The sequence below is a fragment of the Heterocephalus glaber genome, unplaced genomic scaffold (genome assembly GCF_053883595.1).
Source record: "Heterocephalus glaber isolate CG9 unplaced genomic scaffold, H.glaber_assembly_v1.0 deba00000809, whole genome shotgun sequence".
Taxonomy (NCBI): Eukaryota; Metazoa; Chordata; class Mammalia; order Rodentia; family Bathyergidae; genus Heterocephalus; species Heterocephalus glaber.
The window spans coordinates 12,676,970-12,702,939 of NW_028258163.1; the positions used below are offsets into that span (position 1 = coordinate 12,676,970).

Below are 25,970 nucleotides of genomic sequence, written 5' to 3' on the forward strand. Positions count from 1 at the left end.
TGATAGTTTATCATGAATCATACATATTTCAAAAGAGATATTTCTCTAGAGATGTACATAACATGTAATATTTTGGAGGTGAAATGAATAATCATCAAGAGTTTTCTTCTAAATTATTTCTATGTTGCCAGAGTTTTTCATGCTCCTTATTTTGAAGATATTACTTTAGTTCATTGAAAAAAATCTGCTCAATATTCAAAATCACAAGTTATTCCTTTTCTTCAGAACCTCCCAAAAGTGTTAAAGATATCATACTACAGTGATACATGCATACCTATGATCATAGCAGCACAATTAATAACAGCTAAATATTGGGAGCAGTGTACATGTCCATCAACAGAGAAGTGGATAAAGAAAATGTGATATTTACATACACTGGAGTACTACTTTGCCATAGAGAAGGATAAGCATGAGTCATGTGTAGGAAAGTGGATGCACCGTGAGATCATAATGCTAAGTGAAATAAGTTAGACACACAAAGCTTAAATATTGCATGTTTTTTCTTATAGGAGAAACCCAGACTATAAATAAAAAGCCAAATAAAATATAGATAATAGGAAGTACAGAGATATTTCTCAAAGGGGAAGAGGATCAAGAGAGAGTGGGAGGAGGGCAGGGGAATGGGGAAAAATAAGAACCAAGATACATCATGTAAAGGTAGAAGATCCCAATGGTGAATGTAACTGTGTTGTTTACCTAAAATGTACCAATAAACTTAATAAAAAAAAAAAGAGGGCTAGGATTTAGCTCAGTGGTATCGCCGCTTGCTTCGCAAGCACAAGGACCCGAGTTTGATCCCTGGTACCGTTACATACATGTAATAACTCTTGTTAAGGAATGTAAACATCATGTACTGCAAATATGTAGTAATAAAAAATATAGAAAAGATCACAAGGTACAATCGAGTCAAAGATGTTTCAAAAAATAATTTACCCACATTTCAAAATTTGCTCTTTTTAAAATTTAGAACACCATCATCAAAGAAGATATTTTTAAAAGACCCAAATACAACCCAGAAAGGAGCACAATGATAACTTTAACATATTGTAATATTCAGAAAAATTTTAACCATGCACTTGTCATTTTGTGGATTGATAAATGGAAAATTTACCTTTAACAGGTTTTTGATAGATATAGTATATACTGTTATCCTGTTTATAATATTCACTGAACATAATAAAATGGTACTAAATTTATACTAGTAATTTATACTAGTAAATTTATACTATAAATTTATACTAGTAAGATTTTATTATATGATGAGTATATTTGTTAGTATGCAGCTGTTGAAAACTCAAAAATTATAATGCATTAAGTGAACTATGAATCAACTTATCTAGAAACCATATAATTTACTTTGGAACTGATTATGTCAGAGCAGGTTGTAGACTGCCTGACAAGAAACCATACAGAAAAGGAAAAATGAAACATGAAGTCCAAAGAGTTTCGGTTTTAAAAACTGATGGCAACAAGAATGACAGTAACCTATGTTGATGGTCATTTTCTTGAGACATTATGAACAAATGGCTCCTTACTAAGGAATTCTGCACTTCTCCATCTTCTCAAGCAAGAAGTCTTTCTCCAAACAAGATGAGAGAACAGAGCTGCCACTTACCCTTGGAGTGCAGCAAGCGGAACACTGATTCTGAACTTATATCCTGTGACCACCTCCCTCCAAATACACAAGACTGAACTTTAATGTTTTAAGCTATAAACTACTTTTGTTGGCATTGAAAGCACCAAACAAACTCAGAAAATCATTAGTTGCAAGGAGAAGATGATAAATGAATTTTAAAGAAAATTTCTACATAATTGTAAGAAGCAGCTCCCAATGCAGTCTTCATTAAACATTATGGGGAATCTTAGTTTTCATACACACTGCTGTGATTTTATAATTTCCTCTTTTTTGCTACCTCTCCTACAGGTGCAGATGAATAATGGAATGGATACAGAGGGTAGAAGAAGAGAACAAATGAAAAAAACAACCAAAGCCGAAACAATCACTCAAACAAAAAAAACAAGAAAACACTAATTTTGTATTTGTTTCAGTCTTTGCAGATAGAGCTATTTCCACATTGTTTTACTTAAGTTCTCCCTTTCTGGGTTCCTGAGCCAGCTTCTGAGAAGGGGAATATCTGTGAATGATTTTGTTAATATTTAGTCAGTTGATTTTGGAGCATATCAATTCCATGGTAATTTAAATTCTCTGTGAAATTTCATTTTTCTTTTGGTTCTTCAGCTGAAAGAGAAATTTATCTTTGACCCTCCACCTCTTGGCCATACTGAATGAACAAATGTAGAGGTGAGCAGGTCCACCTGTCATGTACAATAATAGCACTGTCCCTCCGAGAAGACATCCTGAAACACCATGAAGGCTTCCTAGCTCATCTTGGAGGCAGTGCAGACAGAGGTCACAAAGATCTCTCCCTAGTTCTAATGTGGAGGTTCTGTGTTAGAGTTTCATGCATGGCCAGTTTCCCTTCTCTTGTACCCTAAGGGTCTAGTGATCTGTTACTTATTCTGTAGAGATAATGCGTCAGTCCAGTTTATGCCTCCCTTATATTAGTCAGTCTTGAGAAGCATCAGGTCTCTCTTCAAGTGAGCTTGTGATTTTCCATGTTGTCCTTAGGGAGTTTCCCTTTTTGCCTGGAGGTTTCATTGATAATTATGATAAATTGATCTTTAGGGATTATTAAAAATAATGTGCTACATCAACTGAGTTTGGGGTGGGCATGGTCTCCTTACGTTTGTTTTTCAAACAGGATATGTGATTTTTTGCCATGGGATACGTAAACCCTCTGATTAAATATCTGCTTAAGGACCAATTTTCCTTAGATAATTTCATATTCTATGGACGTGAGAGTACAATTTGTGAATTTTAAAATGTAAAACCTTGAAATAGGAAGAAATATCTTTGTGTGCCTTATGCTCCTCGCTACTGTTTCCAAGATGCTTTGGTGGAAATAAACTGAAGCATTTCAGCACTTATCACTGGGAACTCCCCTTCCTAACCTTTCTAATGTTGTCAGAAATTTGTCACAATAAGCAAGTGTATTCTTTGATTGAACAGGGTGGCCCTTCACATGATGACCATCCTTCTTCAGCACTCATTGAGGGTACCAAAATGGAATTTGTTTTTGGCATAATTTTGTCTGAGTACTTTTCTGACTGAGCCTTTGCCCTTTGGCCTCTGAGAGCTACACGTTGCTGTCAGATTGACATGGAAACTGCAGTGCTCAGACAAAAATATGTTTCTGCCATCATTATTCCATACTATTTGTGTATTGAGGTAGTCACATGGAAGCATATGAGTAAAGATCCCATTGGGAGTAAATGTGTTGGAGGCAAAATTAGATGTGTCCTCATGAGGTGCAATGCTTACACACTGGATCTCTGGGAGAGAAGACTGCACGGAGCTTTGAATGACAGGAGGGAAGGTTTTTACTTTATCTCTAAGATGTAGAGGTGTGAACATAGAGGTACTAAGCATAGTCTGATTTTGTAGTGGAAGACAATCTCACACATGGAATGTGTCCATTGGAATTTTTTTTTTTGGTGGCCTCTTGACCCATTATCTTTAGAATATTTATTTTTGAATTTAAAAGATTGCATTCTTCCCAAAGGTTTCAAGTATGATTGGACTTGATTCCCTCCACTAGCTGAAGTTAAAATTAGCAAATATAGGGCTGGGAATTTAGCTCAGTGGTTCTGCCACCTGCCTTGCAAGCGCAAGAACCTGAGTTCAATTCCCGGTACCAAAGAAAAAAAAATAGCAAATATATAATCATGGTAAAAGGATATACATGCATATGTATACATTGGTATACACATATTGCTGATTATATATATATATATCAATGTCATATGATTATTCAGTGAAGTTCTGCATCTTTAAAATATTTTATTGATAATTTCTTGTGAGCGAGCAGAACTTGAACTGCTAAAAAGCTATGAAATGTAAGTTTCTCCCTCTATCTAGGTGTGATCCAGTACACACTTACTGAAGACCTTCTTCATTGTTTTTATAAAGAGCTAAAGTCAAAAGTGACCTGTTTTTTTTTTAAATTACAAATTAAGAATTTATTTTAAAAGTTTTCATTTTTAGAAATAAAGATTTAAAAAACAAAAGTTTCCAAAACCAGTAATTCTGTTATATCCTAATTGCTTAGAATTGTTCTATAAACTCCACATAAGTCAAATAATAAAAAATTAATTTTCAAATCTCACAGAACAAAAAGAAAACCACATTAATAATTAAATACTTTTGGATTTGCTTTACTCCTCCCAAGTTGAATTCACGTATATAAAAACTGATATCCTTTACATTCTGAATCTCAAATCTTCAACAGTCAAGTAATTATACAGTCATATGTAAACTATATATTTCATATTTACTTGCCATAGAAAGCAGAATGGAGAATAATACTGTGATGTTTAAGAAAACGCTGTTTTAAAAATGTTAATTAGGTACTTCTTTTAAAGTATATATAGCTCTTTAGATGTTAAATCTTTTCAAGGTTATTTTAGAAGGGATGTGAAAAGACTCGTTTATTTCAGATTTAGTGAAGAGTAATTTGTCAGTAATCTGAAAAATCCAAGCCAGGAGAGGATCATTTTCTTTCTTTTTTCTCCATGTGCTCATTTCATTCTTAAGGAAGGCCCGATGCAGTAAGAGGATACATTTCACAAACTTATAACACAGGTTTGTAAACTGTCAACTAAAGATACCACCTCTGACGTGGATGGTTTCATTCAATCCATGTTCTACCAACTTTATATCTTCTAGATCATCTTTTATAATGCTAATCAAGTGGCTAAGGCCTTCCTGTTGTTGTTTTGAATGCTGTTTGATCTCACGTAACAGATCTGCATCTATGTAATATCTTTCTTCAGATCTGACTGCTCCAAAATGGTTCTGCATCCTGATTTGGGACATCAGTTCATTTAGTCAGCCCTTGAACTGAGTAGGTACATTTAATTCAGACTGAATTGTATCTAGCTGAACTCGCAACTGCTCTTCATCAGCTTGGATGGCATAACCACTCTTCCTTTGAATTTCCTGTTTGATTAGGACCTGTAAGGTTCTATGGGAAAGATCCATGAGTTTCCTCTTGTATTGTGCAATTTTGGCCATACTTGTAGTTTGATTCTTTTGTAGCTCACTAATATCTTCAGATATGATATCTAATCTGGTCTGATGCTGCTTAGTCATATGATCTTGAACTTTCAGTCTTCGGAGAAGTTCTTTAAAGCCCACCATGGGTACAGGAATTAACTTTTCAGAATCAGGGTTATCCACCTTGGCTTGTTCCCAAATAATAGGATCAACACCGGCAGGAGGATTCTGTAAAAGCTGCTTGATCTACGCAGGAGAAAGTTCTGTTCTAGTCACAGAAAGGGTTACACCAAGTTGCTGTAGTTGTGTTTCTATATTGGCTTGTTCAAAATGGGCATATGGTGTTGTAGCTGGAACTCTTCTTGAGGTACCATTTGGAGAATGCTCAACAACAGAAATAACAACTTCTGTCTGATCATCTGGCAATGTTTTAATACCCTTTACATTTACAGCAAGGGTCTGATTTCCTCCCAAAATTTTATGCAACGATTCTACCAACTGCTGTTGCTGGCTTTGAATATCTGTTTCTTTTTTGTTGAAAACTAAAACCACTAGCTCATCTTCATCTTTATTATTGGGCATACAACTATAACCTACAGCCTTAAACCGGCAGAAGGGATTTTCTTGTGTGAATTCCACTGGTGGAATATTATTGTTGAAATATTCTTTTCCTGTTCCCCAGAAAGCCTTCAGCTGATTCCATTTTGCTGAAATAGCATCTCTCTCATCTCCCAATAGTGTTGGAGCAGAAAGAGCACTCGCAGTATTTATCAGCTCGTTGGACTGGGTAGGAGCTTGTGTAGGGTGACTGAAGAGGCCACCTAATGCAGTAGTGCCTGTGTTAGTGGGGGCAGAAAAGCTGAATGCAGAACTTGCAGTTGTAGATGTTGTCCCAAATCCTCCAAACCTACCCGCAGGTGCTGCAGTGGCTGCAGCGGTGCCTGAGGTACCTGAGGGAGTCCCCAAATTGAAGGAAATGTCACGGGAGCAGAGGACCAAAGCACTGCTCCCACGACGTGACACTCAGTCGACCTGTTTAGTATGTAAAATAGTGTAATTGTGTGGAAAACAGTATGGAGAGTCCTCAAAAAGCTAAAAACATATCTCCCATATGATCCAGTTATCCCATTCCTGGGTATATATCTAAAGAAAATGAAGTCAGCATTCCAAAGAGACCCTTGTGTACCCATGTTTATTGAGGCACTATTCACAATAACCAAGATTCAGGATCAGCCTAGATGCCCATCAACAGATGAATGGATAAAGAAATGTATATATACACAATGGAGTATTATTCAGACATAAAGAAGAATGAAATCATGTCATTTTCAGCAAAATGGATGGGACTGAAGGACATTATGTTATGTGAGCTAAGCCAGATACAGAAACCCAAGTATGGCATGTTCTTTCTCCTGTGTGAAAGTAATAAAGAAAAATAAATACAAAAGTTGACCTGAAGGTGGATGTGGGTTTACAAGGGGCTAGAAAGTGTGGGTACCACATTGAGGTGAAGGTAGAAGGACATGATCAAGGTTGATGGACATAACCAATTCATGATTATACATATATGGCAGTTTTATTTTAAGTGCTATTAATCTCTACAGTAAAAACTACTACTTGTTCTGTTAAAAAACACAAATAAAAAAGAAGGAAGTCATTCAGTTTATCTTTCAGAACTGTTTCAGTTTTATGCAGTTGTTAATCCCAGAACTTTCTTTAGGGCATCTTTCATGTCTTTGTTTCGGAGACTATAGATAAAGGGATTTAAGAGTGGAGTCCCTGCTGAGTACACCAAAGTGACAATCTTTTGCATTCCTGCTGGGTTCCCTGAGGATGGGCTCACATACATAACCATAAGGGTTCCATAGAATAGGGACACCACCATTATGTGGGATCCACAGGTGGAGAAAGCTTTCATTTGGCCAGCACCAGAGGGAACACGAAGCACAGCTCTGAGTACTAAAGTGTAGGATCCCAAGATGGAGAGGAAGGGCCCAAAGATGATCATTGAGTTGAAGGTGTAACAAATAAGCTCCGTGGAAGGAGCAGGGACACAGGACAGTGCAAACAATGGGCCTGGATCACACACAATGTGGTCAATGATATTTGGTCCACAGAAAGGAAGTTGGGAGATGAGGGCAATGGGAACTGGATAGCAGAGGAATCCACTCACCCAGCATACACAGATGAGGCTCACACAGAACTTCCCAGTCATGATGGAGGGGTAGCGTAGTGGGCGGCAGATGGCCAGGTACCGATCATATGCCATAACTGATAAGAAGAAACACTCTGTTGTACCCAGTGAAAAAAAGAAATAGAATTGGAGGAAGCAGCCAGAGAAGGAGATGGTCTTAGCCTCAGAGATGATATTGACCAGCATGTTTGGGACAGTGGAGGAAACATACCAGATCTCTAAAAATGCAAAGTTTCCCAAGAGGATGTACATGGGTGTATGGAGCCTCCTGTCCCATATCACTGCGCAGATGATAGCTCCATTCCCCAGCAGGGTCAGGAGATACAGAACCAGAATTAGTGAGAAGAACAAACTCTGAATCTTTTCTTGACCATGGAAACCCAGGAGGATAAACTCAGTCACAAAATGCATTGTTTTGTTCTGGGACCCCAAAGCTGTTAGAAAAAAAAATATCAAGAAAAGAACAATAATGAACATTTGTGAGTTTTGCTAACACATGTTGGAAAATATTCTATGTATTTTTACATCATCTTATTTCATTCTCCTAATGACCCTTTAGCAGGAGGGAGGTGCCCTTTTTCTTTTGCAGATAAGAAAACTGATGTTTTTCTTTTACAGATGAGAAGAAAGATTTAAAGGGTTCACTTAAATGTATGTGCAAAGCCATTAACTACTAGATACTCTGGCCTATTCAGGGTTCTTTTGGGAACAAATTCTATTTAACTTGAGATGTTACTTTAATTCTGAGCAGAGTAATGTTTCATCTTTAATGGTAAAGTCATTGTCCGTTGAACATTCTATATACAAATTTAAACTTTGGACCCATCTTTTCACTTTAAAACAAACTTTGAGTATAAATGAAAGAAAAGTAGCTGCTAAGTTACTTTCTTATTCAGGGTTTAATATCCATATCTACATCTGTATCTATCCGATAAAAACTCTATATCTGTCATCTATCTATATCTCTCATCTATCTATATCTGTCCAATAAAAAGTAGATAAGAATGGATTTGTGAGGTTGAAGTCTTAACTGCTCTTGTTTTTGCTAGTCTTAGGGAGGTCATATAGAACACCTAGGAACTTCTAAATTGCTTGCAGATTACCTATCTAATTGTCTTTTGATCATACTTTCCCAGGTAGCATCTGGATTTGCTCAACAATCAGCCCATTCTTCTCCTAAGGAGCTCTGTTTCCATTAAAGGATTTTTTTTATTTTGAGAAAGTTTTTTTCTTTTTTATTCCCTCTACAGCTTGATCCTGGCACTTTCAGGTCCCTAGGTAAATTTCAATCTTATTAAAACTACAAAAATAAGTCTAATTCCTCTTCCATGATGGTGGTGGTAGGTCTTAAATAACAAGGTAGATGTCATGCCCCCTATATGATTTCTTTTGGGGGTCACAATTTTCTATGGGTTGTTCCATCTTCTTCCAGTGCCCCAAGCTGCACTACTCCACGCTATGGCTTGGTTTTTTTTTTCAATTGTATTGGTACATTTTAGGTATACAATATAATGACATTCATCATTGGAAATTTGCACCTTTACATAATCTCTCTTGGTTCTTATTTTTTTCCCCCTTCCCCTGCCCTCCCTTCAACACCTCCATCCCTCCCTATTTACAAAGACTTTGTTTCCATTTTTGCATTTTCTCGTATTAATTCCATTCCCTTCTTTCCTTTCCCCTACCCCTCCCACTTCCCCTTCTCTTTCGCCCCTTCCTATTTCACATTATCTGTTGTACCTTTTAGTCTTTATTTACACTTTCACTTTCGCACACTAGAGAAACTATTTGGTATTTACTCATGTGCGTTATGGCTTGGTTCTTGAGGCAACTTGTTGCTGACTAAATCAATTTCTCTAGTGTATAAACCCATGTGTGTCATTTTTTTTTTTTTGGTACCGGGGATCGAACTCTGGACCTTGTGCTTGCGAGGCAGGTGGTGGAACCACTGAGCTAAATCCCCCATATGTGTCATTTTTGCTAGCAATAAGTCCATAATTTCTCTTCATCATCTCGCTTTCATTTAAATTAAATAAAGAATAAAAGGATCACTCTAGGATGTACAGAGATCAGAAAGATTTTTTTTTTTTTGATGTTTGCTGACTCAGGAGTTGAGACCAGACTAAAAACTTGAATGTTTTGCTAATGACCTTCTTGAAGCTATTGGCCCAGTCTTATTTCCATGTCCTAAAGTTTCCTTGATAAGTTCAGGATATTTACCTGGTAAGACCTCTTCAATATTTTAGGTTTTTTGGTGTTTTGAGACAATGTGTTGCTATATAGATCAGGCTGGCCTCAGCCTTGTAATGATCCTCCTGCCTCAGCTTTGCGAGTTCTAGGATTACAAGCATGCACCACAATACCCTGCTCACCATCAATATTTTAAATTTAGCAATATGTTGGCCATAGTATTTATTCATGTCTCTGTTAATATACTTACAAAATTCCATCTTCATGTCATTCATACACTTTGCAGAGGGCAAGATGTCTGCTTAGTACTTTATCAAACCTGGAGCAAACTCAGAATGATAGATGCTTTATTGACAAGATAGCTTTGGATATTTGTATTAACAATGTTTTTAGAATAATAAAACAATTATGATGACCATATGTACCAAAATTTAACTATACTTAGATTTGTTAGATCATGTGCAATCATTCTTCATTTAAAACTGAAGTTAATGGGCTTGCAATAAAAATAATAAATGTCATATTTCAATTGTAACACATTATTTAGGCATTTAACAAATGTTTATTCACTGTGTGTTATATTCCTAGCAGTGAACTAAATTCTGGAGCACATTAGTAAAAATGAAAAGTAAGTTTCCTCTCCTTTTCAACTCTTGCTACATTGAAATGACCCAGTATGCCACTACAGCAGCACAGGGGCTTGCATAGGTCATATGTTTTGCAGTATGCATATCTCTATGTTATGGACCAAAAAATTATTCTAAGTTAGAACTAACATAAATAAATCTATGTAGTGCAGGTGGCATGTTATATTTTATTTGGCATAAAATAGATATTTTGGGCTTCTCAAGATAACAGGCAGATAGGAGACATGAGTTAATTTACCCTACTCACATTTCAAGAAGATTTTGGAATCAAGATGACAAATATAAGTCATGGTCTGTGACCTGGAACCTGACCTCTTAAGGCTTGGTTCCAATGTTGGTAATTATTTGACTCCGTAATATCCAAGATCTTGTTGACATTATTTGTGCTAGTGAAATTTCACTTATCTATGGAATATAGGGTCAGCAAAAGATAAGTAAACGTCACAGATAATTTGAAATCCCACTACATTCTTCCTATTTTCTCCACCTCCAAAACACATCTATTGTTGTCTCAACTGACAAATTTAAATTCGCCTCCTCTGTTCACCTCAAGAGATGGACATATAAATGTCCAGCTGGAGAGAAGAAGAGGACAAAGAACCTGGGAAACCCATTTTGTATAGCTGATAAGGGGGCCAGACCCTCCTCTTTAACCCCTTGTGGGAATTGAAGCCACTTCCCAGAGAAGAGCTCTTTTTAAGTTGTAAATGCAGAGAGTCTTTAGACTTTACATTTTTGAGGTGTAGGTAAATCCAAAGGAAAACAAAGACCACTATCTTGCTTTTTCTCAGTTTGCACTAGTGCTTTGTCTCTCGCCAAAGACTCTGAAAAAATAACGTCTTGCTTTAATTGCTCCTGCTGAGAAGTAATCTGTCAACCAAAATTTCACTAAGCAATTTTGCAAAGTGGTACAAGACTTAGACTATATTCTGATGGAAGTTTAATCCCCCACCCCAATTCCCGAGCCATATGAGTGCCATTTACTCTGAGCTGTAATGTGGGAACTCTGTGATACTTGAGTGAGCCCTTGATGTGAATACACTGTATCATCTAAGGTTCTCTTTAAAAGTGTGTTGAGAGATAAGCAGTGAAGAGTCTAACATGTTGCTCCTACAAAGAGCATAGGAAAAAAGAATTAAGGGATTTACAGGGGAATCACCTATTCTCAGTTGTCTTACAGCAAGGTGCAGAGCAGCAGTGTTCTTTGGTTGTAGGCTTTCCTACCTATCCGAAGTTGTTTTTGGCTCCAAGATGCAGATGTGAGTGAAACTCCAGCCACAAGAAGCTCCTCATTTACACAGTCCGAGAGCTGAGTCAGGGATGGAGAGTGTTGTTTGTGCCTTCAGAGACTTGCGTCCTGTGTTGCTCCGAACCAAATGAAATGTGTTTTTCAAGTGAGTGACTATTAAGAGTTTACAAATCTCTCCTGAATAGGATCCATAATTCCCCAATGTGTTTGTTTGAAGGAACCTACTTCCTTTCCTGTGCTTGTACCTCTGCATGTATTTAATCCTACCTGTATCTGTTTATGTTTTCCCCAGTGGTTTGATGAATCCTGATGTAAGGGCCAGGATACATACCTAAGAGAGGTCAGGAAAACTTTCCTTTTGGTGGAAATATTCTCACTCTAAGGAACTGACCTACCCAGGGGGAGGTAAATGGATTCAGAGGAGAAAGAATATATGTGTATCTGCATGTGTGTATGTGCATGCATGTGTGTATGCTGCGCACATGTGTGATCTCTTTAAATAATACACTTGTTCCATTCTGTTAAAAATATATTTAATTGGGCCAGGGATTTAGTTCAGTTGTTCTGCCACCTGCCTCACAAGCACAAGGTCCCGAGTTCAATCCCCAGTACCAAAAAAATGTATGTAATTGACAAGCATTTATTATATACCTACTCGGTGTCAGACTGTGTTAAACTCTGAATACAGTACACACAGGTTATAGGAGAAAACTAGGTCAAGCTCCACAGAGATTACAAGCTTGTTTTAGGTTCAAATATAAAAATATGAAAAAGTACTTCCACATAGTGAGGCCCATATGCAAAAAGTCAACAGCTGAAATTATACTGAATTGGGGAAAGATGAGAGTTTTCTTTCCAATATCTGGAACATGACAAGAAGGCCTCCTTTCATTATTTGATATCTTTTGTTCTTTTTTTTTTTTTTGAGATAGATTCTCAATGTTTATCCCAGGCTGGCCTCAAATTTGTTACATGGCTGAGGTGGAGTGGAGTATGTTATTCTCCTACTCTAGCTTCCTTACTGCTCACCACCTTTATTCAGCACAGGGTTGAAAGATCTAGGCAGAGCAGTAAGGCAAGAGAAAGACAAGGACATCTAAATTGGAAAAGAGGAATTCAAATTGTCACTATTTACAGATAATGTGATCTTATATTTAGACAAACTCAAAGACTCCATTAAAATCTATTGAAGAGGCTGGGCATGGTGGAACATTCCCGTAATCCCAGCACTCGAGAAGCTGAGGATTGCCATGAGTTTGAGGCCAGCCTGGGCTACACAGTGTGTTCAAGGCCAACCTGAACTACATAGCAAGACCCTGTCTCAAAAAACCAAATTCAACCAACAACAAAACAAAGCAAAACAACAACAACAAACCCTCCTAAACCTCCAAAACCATTATTAGAGCTAATAATCTAATGATTATTAGAGCTAATGAATTAATTAAGAAAACTTGACAGAATATAAAATCCATATACAACAATTAGTAGCATTGCTATATGCCAATAGTGAATTATCTGAAATAGAAACAAAGAAAGCATTTCCATTTACAATAGCTATAAAAATACCTACGAATAAATTTAACCAAAGAATTGAAAGATTTCTACAATGACAGTTGTAAAATATGATTGAATGTTATTAAAGAGGACATGAAAATGGAGAGATATCCCATGTTTATGGATAGGAACAACTCTATACACTCTTGATGGGAATATAAGTGAGTATAGCTACCATGAAAAACAATATAGAGGTTTCTCAAAAAATTAAAAATAGAAATACTATATGATCTAGCAATCCCACTAGTGGGTCTATACCCAAAAGAAATGAAATTAGTACTGTATTTTGAAAACACATCTGCACTACCGTGTTCACTGAAGCACTATTCACAATAGCCAAGAAATGGAAACAATCCAAATGTCCATCAACTGATGAATGGATAAAGAATTTGTAGTATACATACATGATGGAAAACCATCCAGGAATTTAAAAAGATGAAGTCTTGTCATTCAAGGCAACATGGATGGATGACAATAGATCATTATGCTCAGTTTAAGAAGCCAGGAACAGAAGGTAAGTCCTGCATAATCTCACTCATATGTGGAATCTAAAAAAGTTGATCTCATTGAAGTTGAGAGCGGAATGGTAATTACCAGCAATGGGAGATTAAGAGGGAAGAAGGGATGGAAAACCATTGATTAATGGGTATTAAGTGCAGTTAGGAGGAAAAAGCTCTGGTTTTCTATTGCACATTAGGGTGTCTACAGAATATGATAATAATCACCCTTGCACTAAGAGTTAATATACAAAATATATAAGAAACTCAAATAACTCAATAATCCAATTTAAAAATGGGCAAAGAGATTTTAGGATATATATATCCATATATATATATATATATATATTTGTTTTTCTGTACCAGGGATTGAACTCAAGACCTTGTGCTTATGAGGCAGGTGGTGAAAGCACTGAGCTAAATCCCCAGCCAGGAGATATTTTAGAAATAAAATATATGGCTAATAGATACAAAAAATGCTCAACTTCAATAATTATTAGAGAAATGCACATTAGAACCACAATGGGATCCATCTTCTACTTGTAAGGATGTTTGTTATCAAAAAGTCAAATAGATAACAAAAGTTGGTAAAAGCGTTGAGAAAAAGAAACCCTTCCTTGCATATTGTACTGGCTTGTAAATTAGAAACATTGTAGAAAACTGTGCAGGAGTACCTCAAAATTCTAAAAATAGAATTAACATTGATCCTACAATCTGTTTTCTGAGTATTTACTCAAAAGGTTTCTGAGTATTTACTCAAAATCGGTATGTTGAAAAGATGTTCACTACCATGTTCAGTGCACCATAATTCATAATAGGCAAGTTATGGAACAACTTGGGAGTGCATAACAGATGAACAGATAAAAACGTGGTATGTGTTATTTGTGATAGCACGGATGGAATTGGAGACCGTTTTGCTAGGTGTAATAAGCCAGGCACAGAACAAACAATGCATGTTCTTACTCATATATGAGATGTAAAATAATTGAACTCAGAAAGGCAGAGAATAGTGGTTACTGGAGGCTGAGAGTAAAGGGAATGGGGGGAAGATGGCCAGAGTGCAAAGCCTCCCTTAGATAGGAGGTGTTAGGTTTTCTTTTCTCAGTGCAGTGTAGTGAATATATTAAAGAACATCATGTGCTGTACATTTCAGAATTGCTGAGAATAAATTCTAAGTGTTCTAACCAGAAAGAGATAAATAGTTTAGCTTGGTTTAATTATTCTACATTGTATTCATGCATCATGACATCACTTTTTACCTCCATAAATCCATACCACCATAATTATAATGTGGAATTTTAAAAAGCCCCTACAGTGGTTTAAAAGTCCTATGCAATTTGGCCCCCATGCACTTTTGAACTTTTGTACCAATTAGGTATTTAAATTAGGTTCAATTAATTTAATATTTGGACTATCGTAAGAAATTCCCATGTATACAAAGGATTCAGCTCCAAGTACTGTGCATCCACCTTCCACCTCTATCCCCCAAGAATCAAAACTAAAACAATATGAAGTAGAATGGATAAAAGCCCCATATATAATCATATATAATCTACTGGAGTTACCCATGTTGAAAATATGGTTGTTACATTTGTAATGTAATATAATTCAACTCTGGTTTAGCTCCAGATTCGTTGTGGAGTAAAATGATGAGGGACTCCCCTGAGAGGATATCTTCATTAGAGTATTTCAGAAATAGCAAACAGAAAGCAAGCCCTTCTCAATGGATCTTTTTATCTGGACAGTGGTTTGCTTAGTCTCATATGGGTTGCTTTATGCTTATTCTATTCTCAAGACTTTCTTCAGTGCAGCCTTCATCTCTTTGTTTCGTAAGCTGTAAATCAAAGGGTTTAAGAAAGGAGTCACCACAGAATAAAACAAAGTCATAATCTTCTGCATTGCAGCTGGGTTTTCAGCTGTGGGGCTCACATACATTGCCAAGAGGGCTCCAAAGAATAAACACACCACTGTCAGATGTGACCCACAGGTAGAAAAGGCTTTCCGTCGGCCTGTTGCTGAGGGAACTTTTAGCACAGCTCTCAGTAAAAGTATATAAGAGCCCAGGATGTATAGAAGAGTGAGGACAATAATGAAGGTGCTCAGGCTGTAGAAGGTGATCTCAGTGAAGGGAGCTGGGGCACAGGACAGAGCCATCAGTTGGTCCATGTCACACACAAAGTGGTTGATGATGTTGGGCCCACAGAAAGGCAATTGAGATAATTGTACAGCAGACACAGAGTAACTAATGAACCCAAACAACCAGCAAAGAGATATCAAGATATAGCAAAGTCGTGTAGTCATGACAGTGGAGTAGTGCAGTGGGCGGCAAATGGCAAGGTACCGATCATATGCCATGATGCAAAGGAAATACGTTTCAGTTGTACCCAGGGAAGTAAAAAAGTAGAATTGGGTCAAACAGTCAACAAAAGAGACAGTCTTTGTCTTTGAGAGGAAATTGCCTAGCATACTCGGTACAGTGGAGGTGATGTACCAGATTTCAAGGAAAGCAAAGTTTCCCAGGAGAATATACATTGGCATATGGAGACGTTTGTCCAAGCTCACTGCACAGACAATTGTACCATTTCCCATTGTAGCAAATACATAGACCCCAAAGAAAACCGAGAAGAGGAAACTTTGCATCTCCTGACAACCAGGGAAACCAAGGAGGACAAATTCGGTCACAGTGCTTGTTTTTGAATTGTTCATAAATCCCAGAGCTGTAGAGAAGACAAAAAAACACCAATGTCTTGTTTTGTTTCTTGAAAAACTTGGAGGAAACTTAATACTGACATACATCATGTTGGCTATTTGGGAATTAGTTTGGAATAATCCATCCATTGATTTGTGGCTCTTGTTAAAAGCAACGATCAACAATCTTAATGATTCCAAATTTCAATAAAGTTAGGTTCATAACATTAGAGTTTTTACATTAGTTTTTTTAACCATTGTATAAGATTTAAAAGAAGTCTCTCTTTACTTTGAGGATTTAAAAAACTCAGAAACAAACGAAAAGGAGCAAAATACTTACCAGTTTGTATTTCTCCCCTACTCCATTTGCTTTCTTTTTTTCTGTTTTATCCCACTTTATTTCTAATAGACTGCTTTTAGTATGAGTTGTTTTTAAAGCAAGAATTAGGAATGAAATAATTACTTTTTTGACATCTCATGGAGAAAGCACTTGACATACTTTTCAGATACCCTATTGAAAGTGTATTATGTGTTCTGAGTTGTTCACATTGGAATAACTTTCTTTTATTACATTTTCATGATTTGTAAGTATCAACATAGAAACCAAGAGGGAAGGTATAGTAATACTCTTCTGGAGAGTACAGAGTTAATAGTTACCTCATAGTATTCCTTGAATCTACTTAGTACTTTTACTTCAAACTCCTATAACTTAACTAAATCTCCACTACATTAAAACAAATACTGTATTTTAAATCATTTTTTCATAAATATCTCACTGAAATAAACAACTTGTTTTATAATATATTGTTCTACTGCAAGGATGCATTCTTGTTCTTTCTATATATTGCAGGTGACAGGTTTTGACATGTCCAACTTCAGTCCCAACTGTCTACCTGTGAGGAACTTAGAATTTTAAAACTTGTTTGGGAAGGTCAGTTACCACAAGTCCAACAAACACATATAACATGGCTCTCACTGTTATGGAAGTTCAATTCTTGCTGAATATAAATGATATTTTAAATTTGGGTGATGTATAATTACTTAACAAAAATGTTTTTATAATTAAAAACATAATAAATAAATAAAATAAAAATAGTTCCAGATTTCAAAGCCAAAAAAACTTTAAACGCTTTTTCCAAAAATACTCTAATTTATTTTTAAGCTTATTGTATTTTAGTTTTTTTCCTTGTCAAAAATATAGCTGTAAATCATCAATTCCATGGCTCTATTGCCTTCTAGTCTACAGATTTAGTCAACCCCCAGAGTTGGATTCAAATATTATCTATTGTTTTGTTTTATAATTGCCACCACAATTAATGTTTTTCAACATTTATCTCAGAACATTTGACTCCAAAATGAACTTACAATGATTTAAGGAAATTGATAATTACACCAGTCAATGTAGGATATCCTAGTTTTTTATGATGATAATTTTAGGTATCTTTTTGATATCTGTCATACTGAAATCAACAAGGCAAAACCATGCTATTTATAAGTTCCAGTAAATATTTTTATAGCATATTATACATATCTCAACTAACAAATATGCCATAATGACTTAAAGCATGGGTTTGTATGTTTCTCTCTAGGCTGAAAACTTCTAAAATTTACAAATGACATTACATTTACTTCTACATTCTCAGATTACTGAATTTCTAGTTGCAGTAGGCCCTTGAAAGAATCAATGGTTGAGTAAATTTCCAAAAGCTAATCTACAAGTTTATGAATATCACTATCACTCAATCCCTAATCTGTACCTCCTCAGGTAATCTTGTGACCGACTCTGACACAGTGTCCAAATGTGGCCACATTTAGCAAGAGCACCTTTAAGCCTCATGACTGAGCAATCCCACATGCTGTGGGATTCCTATCATCCCTGAGGATCTACGTGAAATGTAACCTCTAGTCATTTACCCTATTTATAGTTTCAGACCTATTATCATTTTGCTCACAACCTCTTATTCTATCTGTTTCTTTGTAAAGACTCCTCCTTTGTACTTGCTTCTTGGGGAATGGCTTTACTTTTCTCCACCAATCCATGTAGCATTTGCTAAAGCCAAAAACTGGAAGGCCATTCAAGCCCTTTCTAATTCTGTCAGCTCATATATATAATCAACCACCAAATCCTGTTGATTTTTTCATCTGAAGTTTTCAAATCTGTCCTGAGCACAGAGGGGATCATTGTAAGTGCTGAAGATTGTAGTGTAAATGCTAGAGAGTTCAGTAGTAGTGTAGAACAGCTACACATACAAACTAGAAAGAAAAGACCTCTCCTAAAGAAGGTCTGAGAACACAGTTTTATGAGGAACTGGCTCAATTTGGTGAGGAAGGACGAGAACATTCACTTTGTAGTATGTGATGACAGACCACAGCTGGTTTCTGTTCACAAGTGATTGACTCAACTTAGTAACACTTAATAATTGTATTACATGTCACACTTAAAGAAAAATAAATGATAAAGTTACATTGATTTGGGTTCAAGTTCTATAGTAGATGCTGCTTGCTCTTTGGGAAAGTTAGGATTTACTTTGCAGAGATCTTGTGAAAATAGTGTTGAAATACAGCTGTCTAATATACAGTACAGTGCCTGGTAAAGTTCCTGGAATATGCTAGGACTTGAAAAATATTGCATTTTTTTCATGATAATACTACCAATAACTAAAAACAAAGTACTTAGGATAAAAATTTTTAGCATAATCATTTAAAAGCCTAGATAAAAACAATGAACTTTGGTTTTTTTGGTCTGGGGACTCAAACTCAACGCCTTGTACTTGGCAGGCAGGCGCTGTGGCATTCAGCTCCATCCCCTGCCATAAAAACAATGAATTTAAGTGAACAAAAAAGACTAGATTAAAAGTCACTCAGTTCAAAAATTTCATACTCCAAAGTTATGGGTAACATTTTTGGTGGTTCAGATTTATTTTATGGACCTTCTCATATATTCTAACACATGTAGAATCATACAGTTTGATTTGATATAAAGGAAGAGGAAATGAAAACATAATAATGTTGACAATGCAAAATGTAGAAACAAATAATAGGATGAAAGTTATTACATTACCTGGGGTGTGCATCATAGTACTGGGAATAAGTCATATTTAATTAGAGTATTGTAGACAGTGAGTTAAATACATTAGCAAATAGTCTTTAATACCAACCTAGGCAATTTATCAAATTTCTGAATAATAAGGCATTCACTTGTGAATCATTAGGCAAGAAACTTTAGGAGTATTAAGCTAAGGGAGATCTGTGTAGCTGGATGCACAACTTCACTATTACGATACTGAAGATGCTGTGGATAAAATCACACAGCCAAAAATCCAGAAAAAGTTTGGAAAAGTATGATAATAATATAAAGGGACCCCAACTAAAGCTAGCATCAACGGGTAGATATTTTAGTAAAAATAATTCCGTGATGTCTGGACAGTGAGAAGTTACTTACCCTTCATGATAGGACTCAGTGTGACAGGTCGGAGAATAAACACTTCGTCTGTATCTTCTTAAGGATGCCTCTCTTTCCTATATATGAATTTGAACATAGGGCCTGACCTGTGAATCCTAGGGTATAGAAAGTTAAATGTTGAAGCTCCCTTTCCGAGTTCCTCGAATATAACAGAACAACTGGGCCTTCTATTGGGCAGTAGTGATAGCCAGTGAAAGGAGCACAAGTCCTGCAACAGCATGTAAGGTGTGGCCCTCAACTACAGATTGGTATTTTCATCAGGCACTGTTCCGATAGTCCTTGACTTACAATCTTCCACTTACTTTGTTCCACTTTTTAAGGAAGGAAAAGTGATAAACATTACATAGAAATTGCACTTTAAATTTTCATCTTTTGCCAGGCTGTGCTAACTTGGACAGTGGCAGTGAGCATAGCTCCTAGTCAGCCATATGATAACGAAGGCAAACAACTGATATTCCACAGTATGCTGTTTGCTAAGCTATGATGTTTAATAAGTTAGGTGAATTAAATGCACTTTTGACTTATAATATTTCCAATGTACAATGAGTTTATCAGTACTTAAACCTTTGGTAAGCCAAGGAGCACCTGTACAAGAGACTTAAATACCTCCAGGCATCAGATATTTTTCACTTGTCTTACCCAGCAAAGAAAGTTCAGCAGGAGAGTTTTATATATTGTTATATTTTCCTGTAGAGCACCTTAAAGCAGTTAGGTGTGAACCTCATGAGGAGATTTCAGAAAGGGTGTGCCAGTGAGTGAAGGAAAAAGGGTGTATTGTTGAGACTCCCTAGAGGTGCAATTAAAGTTTGATCTCGGAGATGAGTGTGCTGGCTTCCGTCTCTTCTTGGGCAGGCTCCCTTGAGAGACTTAGGTAGAGCATTTTTTCTTCCATCTACAGTTTTCACAAAGTTTAGGGAAAATTGGATCCCAGAGCGAAAGCAGGAACTGCAAGGCAATGGTGAGATGTCTGGATTTCCAAACAATCACTTTCAAGAAAAGTCTTTTCAAATTGTTTATATTCTCTTCACACTCTTAACATCTACAATTTTTCTTCTAAGTTTTAATTACTTACAGATTATTTGTTTTGTATTTGTGCTATATATTCTTTATTCCCTTATTCATTCTTTTTTTCTTTTGGGTTATTCAACTACTTATAATTATTTTCTTTTGTCTATTAGCTTTTTCTGGTAGTTTAAAAATATTTTTATTGTGGTGATATATAACCACATAAAAATATAATGTATCTTAATATAAAATTATCTTTTTAACAATTTATTAGTGCACAGTTCAATGACATTAAGGACGTTTACATTGTTATGCAGCCACCACCACTATCCATTTGCAGGATCTTTCATCATTCTAAACTGAAACTCAGTATCTAAACAAGGATTCCCTGTTCCATCCTTTCCCAGCACTTGGCGGCCGCCATTCTACTTTCTGTCTCCACGAATCAGACTATTCCAGGTTGCTTTCTAAATGGAATCACACATTATTTCTCCTTTCATGGCTGGCTTCAAGGTTCATCCTTGTGTAGCATGTGTTGCTTTCTTTTCTTCTCCTCCTCTTCCTCTCTCTCCCTCCTCCTTTTCCTCTTCTTCCTCTTTTCCCTCCTCCTCCTTCCCCTTCCTCCTCTTCTTCTTTTCTTTCTTCTTCATTCCAATGGATGTGAATTGGAGTCTCATTGTGATTTGGATTTATATACTTGAATGTTGAGCATGTTTTCTTGTGCCTATTGTTTACTGATTTTTGGAGAAATATCTATTGGAATGCTTAGGTCATTTTAAAATTGGATTGTATGTTATTCTTGTTGAGTTGTAGTTCTTCAAATATTTTGGATATTAGCCCTTATCAGATCTATGATTTATGAGTATTTTCTTCTATTCCATGGATTGCTTTATATTCTGTTGATAGTGTCATTTGATGTACAAATGCTTTAAATTTTGATATTTTACTTATCTATTTTTTTTTGTGGCCAGATTTTTTTGTGTGTGTCATATCCAGGAAGTCATTGTTAAATCCAATATCATAAAACTTTCCTCTATGTTTTCTTCTAGTTTTAAGCTTTGAATTTTGTGTCCAAGTCTGATTCATTTTGAGTTAATTTTGTGTATTGCCTAAGGTTAGAGTCTAACTTCATTATTTTGCATGTGGATAACTAGTTTCCCTAGTATCTCTAGATGAAAAGACTGTCCCCTCTCCCACTTCGTGGCATTGAACTCTTGTTGGAGTTGTTCGAGACGCGAAGAAGAGTCAGACCACGAGAATGCAGTTAAGTGGACGAGCAGAGGGCTGCAGCTCACAAGGCGAAACAGCAGCTTGCCTCTGTTGCCCATGCCTTTTACTGAGGCGGTGCACGGTGGGAGCGCGAGAAACGTGAGAGATTACAACCAAGGCCTTGAAGCTGTTTTTCAGGAATAACATCTTGAAAGCTTTCATACCTAATCTTGAGCTTTTCCAAAGCAGAATACTCACGCCCTCGGCGTCAAGGTTTCTGGAACAGAGGGAGCGTCGCAAGCAATGCTCCCTGGATGTTATCTGGCATGCGAGAAAACACCTGCTGTTCCTGGGAACATTTCCCCAGAGTTCATTCTAAGTTCAACTTGCTCTGAGACAACATTCTTCTCTACAAACTCTTACTTGTGTGAAGGTTTGTTTTTGGAGTTTCTATAATAATCCATTGATATATGTGTCACTACCATATTGTTTTAATTTCTATAGGTTTGAGATAAATTTTGAAATTAGGAAGTGTGGATAGTCAACTCTTGTTTTTTCAATATTGTTTTGGTTACCTGGGGTCCCTTGAAAGTCTATTAATTTTGGGATGGATTTTTCTTATTTCTGCAAAAATGTCATTTGGATTTTGAAAGACACTGGATCATAGATCATTTTGGATAGTATTGACACCTGAATAATATTGTTTTGCACTTTGCAAACATGGAAAATCTCTCCATTTATTTTTTAATAAATTAATTTTTCATTTTCACAATACATGATTTAATGATATATATTCTAGGTATAAAACAACCAGCCCAGAACCAGACATAGGACATAAATTTTTGTCTCTTATTCTTTTTATTGGTACACGTTTGCAGTATCAGTGATCACATTCAGCTTAAGGGTTTGTTAAATATGCATAGTGCACTTGATAATTTTTACTCACCTTATCCCCCTACACCCCTTTTCCCAGATCTGCTTCCCATTTCTATAGAAACTACTTCCGTTTCTTCACATGACTCTTTATTTTGATCTTCAAAAATCCTTATATTTTGAGTCTATCATAGTAAAGATACCAGGTGATATTTAACCTTTTCTAAATAAGTTATTTTACTTAGCTTATGGTCTCAAGATCCATTCACTTTCCTACAAATGACTCAAAATTGTCCTTCTTTATGGATGAGTAGTACTCCAATATGTATATATACCAATTTTTCTTTATCCATTCATCTGTTGATGGGCATATAGATCATTGTGACTTGTGCTGCTATGAACATGGTATGCACGTATTGCTGTAGTAGGATGCCTTTAGCTCTTCTAGGAAGATACCCAGGAGAGATATAGCTGGGTCAAATGGAATTTCTATTTTTTTTTTTTTTGGTACTGGGGATAGAACTCGGGACTTTGCACTTGTGAGGCAGATGGCGGCACCACCAAGCTAAATCCCCAGCTGGAATTTCTATTTTTAATTTTTTGAGAAATCTCCATAATTATTTCCAATGTGGTTATACCACTAACAGTATATAAGAGCTCCTTTCCCCCAACAACCTCACCAACATTTATTATTTTTTGAGTTCTTGATAGTGGGTGTTCTTACTGCAGCAAGGTGAAATCTCAGTGTTGTTTTGATTTGCATTTCTCTGGTGACTAAAGATGCTGAACAGTTTTTTCATGTATTTACTGGCCATTGTATTTCTTTTTCTGTGAAGTGTCTATTCATTTCAATGGCCCATTTTAAAATTGGGTTTTATATTTGGTGGTCTAATCATTTTGAGTTCTTTATATATTTTAGATATCAATCCTCTGTCTGGGGAGTAGCTGCTAAAATTATTTTTTTCCAACTCTGTAGGTTGTCTCTTCAATCTGTTGGTTATTGTGTTAGCTATGTAGAAGCTTTTTAGTTTGATAAAATCTCATTTGTTGATTCTTGGTACTATTTCTTGTGCAATGGGGTTCTGGTCAGAAAGCTTTTGCCTATACCCATATCTTTAAGAATTTTACCATTTTTTCTCAATTAGATTCAGTGTTTTTGTTTGTATACCTAAGTCTTTCATCCATTTTGATTTAGTGCACTGTGAGATGTGGATCAAGATTCATTCCCGTGCATGTGGATAACCAGTTTTCTCAGTAACGTTTATTAAAGAGGCTATCTTTTCTACAGTATATACTTTTGGTCCCCTTGTCAAAGATCAGCTAGGTGAAAGTGCTTGAGGTTGTATCTGTATCCTCTATTCTGTTCCATGGTAAATGTATTGGTTTTGTGCCAGTATCATGTGTTTTTATTATTGTGGTTTTGCAGTGTAACTTGAAGTCTGGGATTGTAATATCTTTTTCTTTGCTCTTGTTGCCCTGGATTTCTTTTGCTATTTTTGGTTTCTTCTTTTTTCATATAAATTTTAGAATTATTTTATTCTAGTTCTGTAAAAAATACAGATGGTATTTTCATGGGGATTGCATTAAATGTATGTATTATTTTTCATAATATGACCATTTTGATGATGTTAATTTTGCCTACCCAGGAACAAGAGATGTTTTCCCATTTTCTAATGCCTATTTAATCTCTTTATTTTCAGAGAAATATAGTTTTATTATAGAGGTCTTTCACTTTCTTGGTTGGGTTAATTCCAAGGAATTTAATTTTTTGATGCTATTGTGAATGGGATTTTTAAAAAAAATTTCTCTCTTAGTGGGTTCATTGGTTTATAGAAACACTATTGATTTTTGTGTGTTGATTTTGTATTCTGCCACTTTGCTGAATTTTTTCTTTTAGTTCTAAGAGTCTTTTGGTGACATTTTTGGCTCTTCTATGGATAGCATCATGTCATCTCCAAAGAAGCAAATTTTGACTTCTTCCTCTCCTATTCTAGTTCTTTCATTTCCTAATTGTTTTGGCTAAAGTTTTGAGTACTATATTGGACAGGAGTGGTGACAGTGGACACCTTTCTCTTGTTCCTGATTTTAGAGGGAATGTTTTCAGTTTTTTCTCATTAGTATGATGTCAGCAGTGAGTTTAAGGAATCTATTAATTTCTTCCAGATTCTCCAATTTATTAGTTTTCAAAATAGTTACTTATAATCCTATGGATTTCAGTGGTATCCATTGTGACTTTGCCATTTTCATTCCTAATTGCATCTAAATGAGTCTTTTGGTATTTTCTAAGGGTTTGTACTTTGTTTATCCTTCTGAAGAACCAACTCTTCATTGATTCTTTGTATTTTTTCTTTTTAGTTTCAATTTCATTGATTTCCATGCTGATCTTTATAATTCCCTTCATTGTACCCATTTTGGGTTTGGATTGTTCTTGTTTTTCTAGGACCTTGCAGTACATACAGTTTGTTCTGGTTTTCTAACATGGGCACAGCTATGAACTTCCTGACTGCTTTTGCTGTGTCCCATAGTTTCTGATATGTTTTATAGCTCATTTTCATTTGATTCTAAGAATATTTTAACTTCTTCTGTGACCCATTGATTATTCGAGTGCATTACTTAATCTCCAAGTATTTGCATGACTTTTTGTGATTTCTTTTGCCAGTGATTTCTAGTTTCATTCTATGATGCTCCAATAATATGTATAAGATATTTTTAGTTTTTAATATTTATATAAGCATGCCTAATGCCTAGTAAGTCATGGAGAAAGTGCTATACGTTGCTCAGAAACATTTGTATTCTATTGCTTTTGGGTAGAACACTCTGTATTTACAAAGTCCTTTTGTTCAAATATGTGGTTCAATTCTGATATTTCTTTGATTTTTTTTTCTTTAGTTGATCTATATGTGATAGTGGTTTATTGAAGTTCCCCTTATGATTGTGTTGATGTTTATTTGATCTTTTATGTCCAGTAGTCATTGTTTTATGAAGTTGGGTGCATTGGTATTTGGTGTACACATGTTTATAATTGTTATCTTATAATTGTTGAATTATTCTTTTTATCAGTATGTATTGACCTTTGTCTCTTCTGATCAGTTTGGGCATGAAGTTCACTGTGTCTGAAAATAGAATGATTACTCTTGCTTGTTTTTGTGTTCTATTGCATAAAATATTGTTTGCAATCCTTTGATTTTTTAGTCTATGAGCTTCTTTTTAGATTAAATGTTTCTTGTGTATAGCATATCATTGGATTTTGTTTTTTGACCTGATCTGGCAGTGTGTGTCTTTTGA

At 35.8% G+C, this 25,970-nt stretch overlaps 3 protein-coding genes and 1 pseudogene across 4 annotated transcripts in view; 1 reads left to right on the forward strand and 3 right to left on the reverse strand.

The window, feature by feature from the left end:
* Positions 1-2,047, forward strand: part of Ttc5 (tetratricopeptide repeat domain 5) — a 102,313-nt gene extending 100,266 nt beyond the window's left edge. Inside the window, exon 10 of the mRNA XM_087207280.1 lies at positions 1,925-2,047. Coding sequence (XP_087063406.1) covers positions 1,925-2,032 — 108 coding nt within the window. The 3' untranslated portion in view covers positions 2,033-2,047. The remainder of the gene's footprint in view (positions 1-1,924) is intronic.
* Positions 2,048-4,547: 2,500 nt separating this feature from the next.
* LOC147829040 (nucleoporin p54 pseudogene) lies at positions 4,548-5,787 on the reverse strand (annotated as a pseudogene).
* Positions 5,788-6,803: 1,016 nt separating this feature from the next.
* On the reverse strand, positions 6,804-7,828 carry LOC101716929 (olfactory receptor 11H6). The gene has a single exon (XM_004865072.4). It carries the CDS (start codon positions 7,785-7,787, stop codon positions 6,804-6,806), a length of 984 nt encoding a protein of 327 aa, XP_004865129.4. The 5' UTR covers positions 7,788-7,828.
* Positions 7,829-15,226: 7,398 nt separating this feature from the next.
* Positions 15,227-18,767, reverse strand: LOC101717281 (olfactory receptor 11H4). Of its 2 annotated transcripts, XM_087207457.1 has the most exons (2): positions 18,744-18,767; positions 15,227-16,147 (listed from the first exon to the last, which is right to left on the reverse strand). In XM_087207457.1, the coding sequence occupies exons 1-2, from the start codon at positions 18,765-18,767 to the stop codon at positions 15,227-15,229; spliced, it is 945 nt and encodes a 314-aa protein (XP_087063583.1). The 2 variants fall into 2 exon arrangements, with proteins under 2 accessions (XP_087063583.1, XP_004865130.1); XM_004865073.3 differs by lacking the exon at positions 18,744-18,767 and having other exon boundaries at positions 15,227-16,183.
* Positions 18,768-25,970: the final 7,203 nt, after the last annotated feature.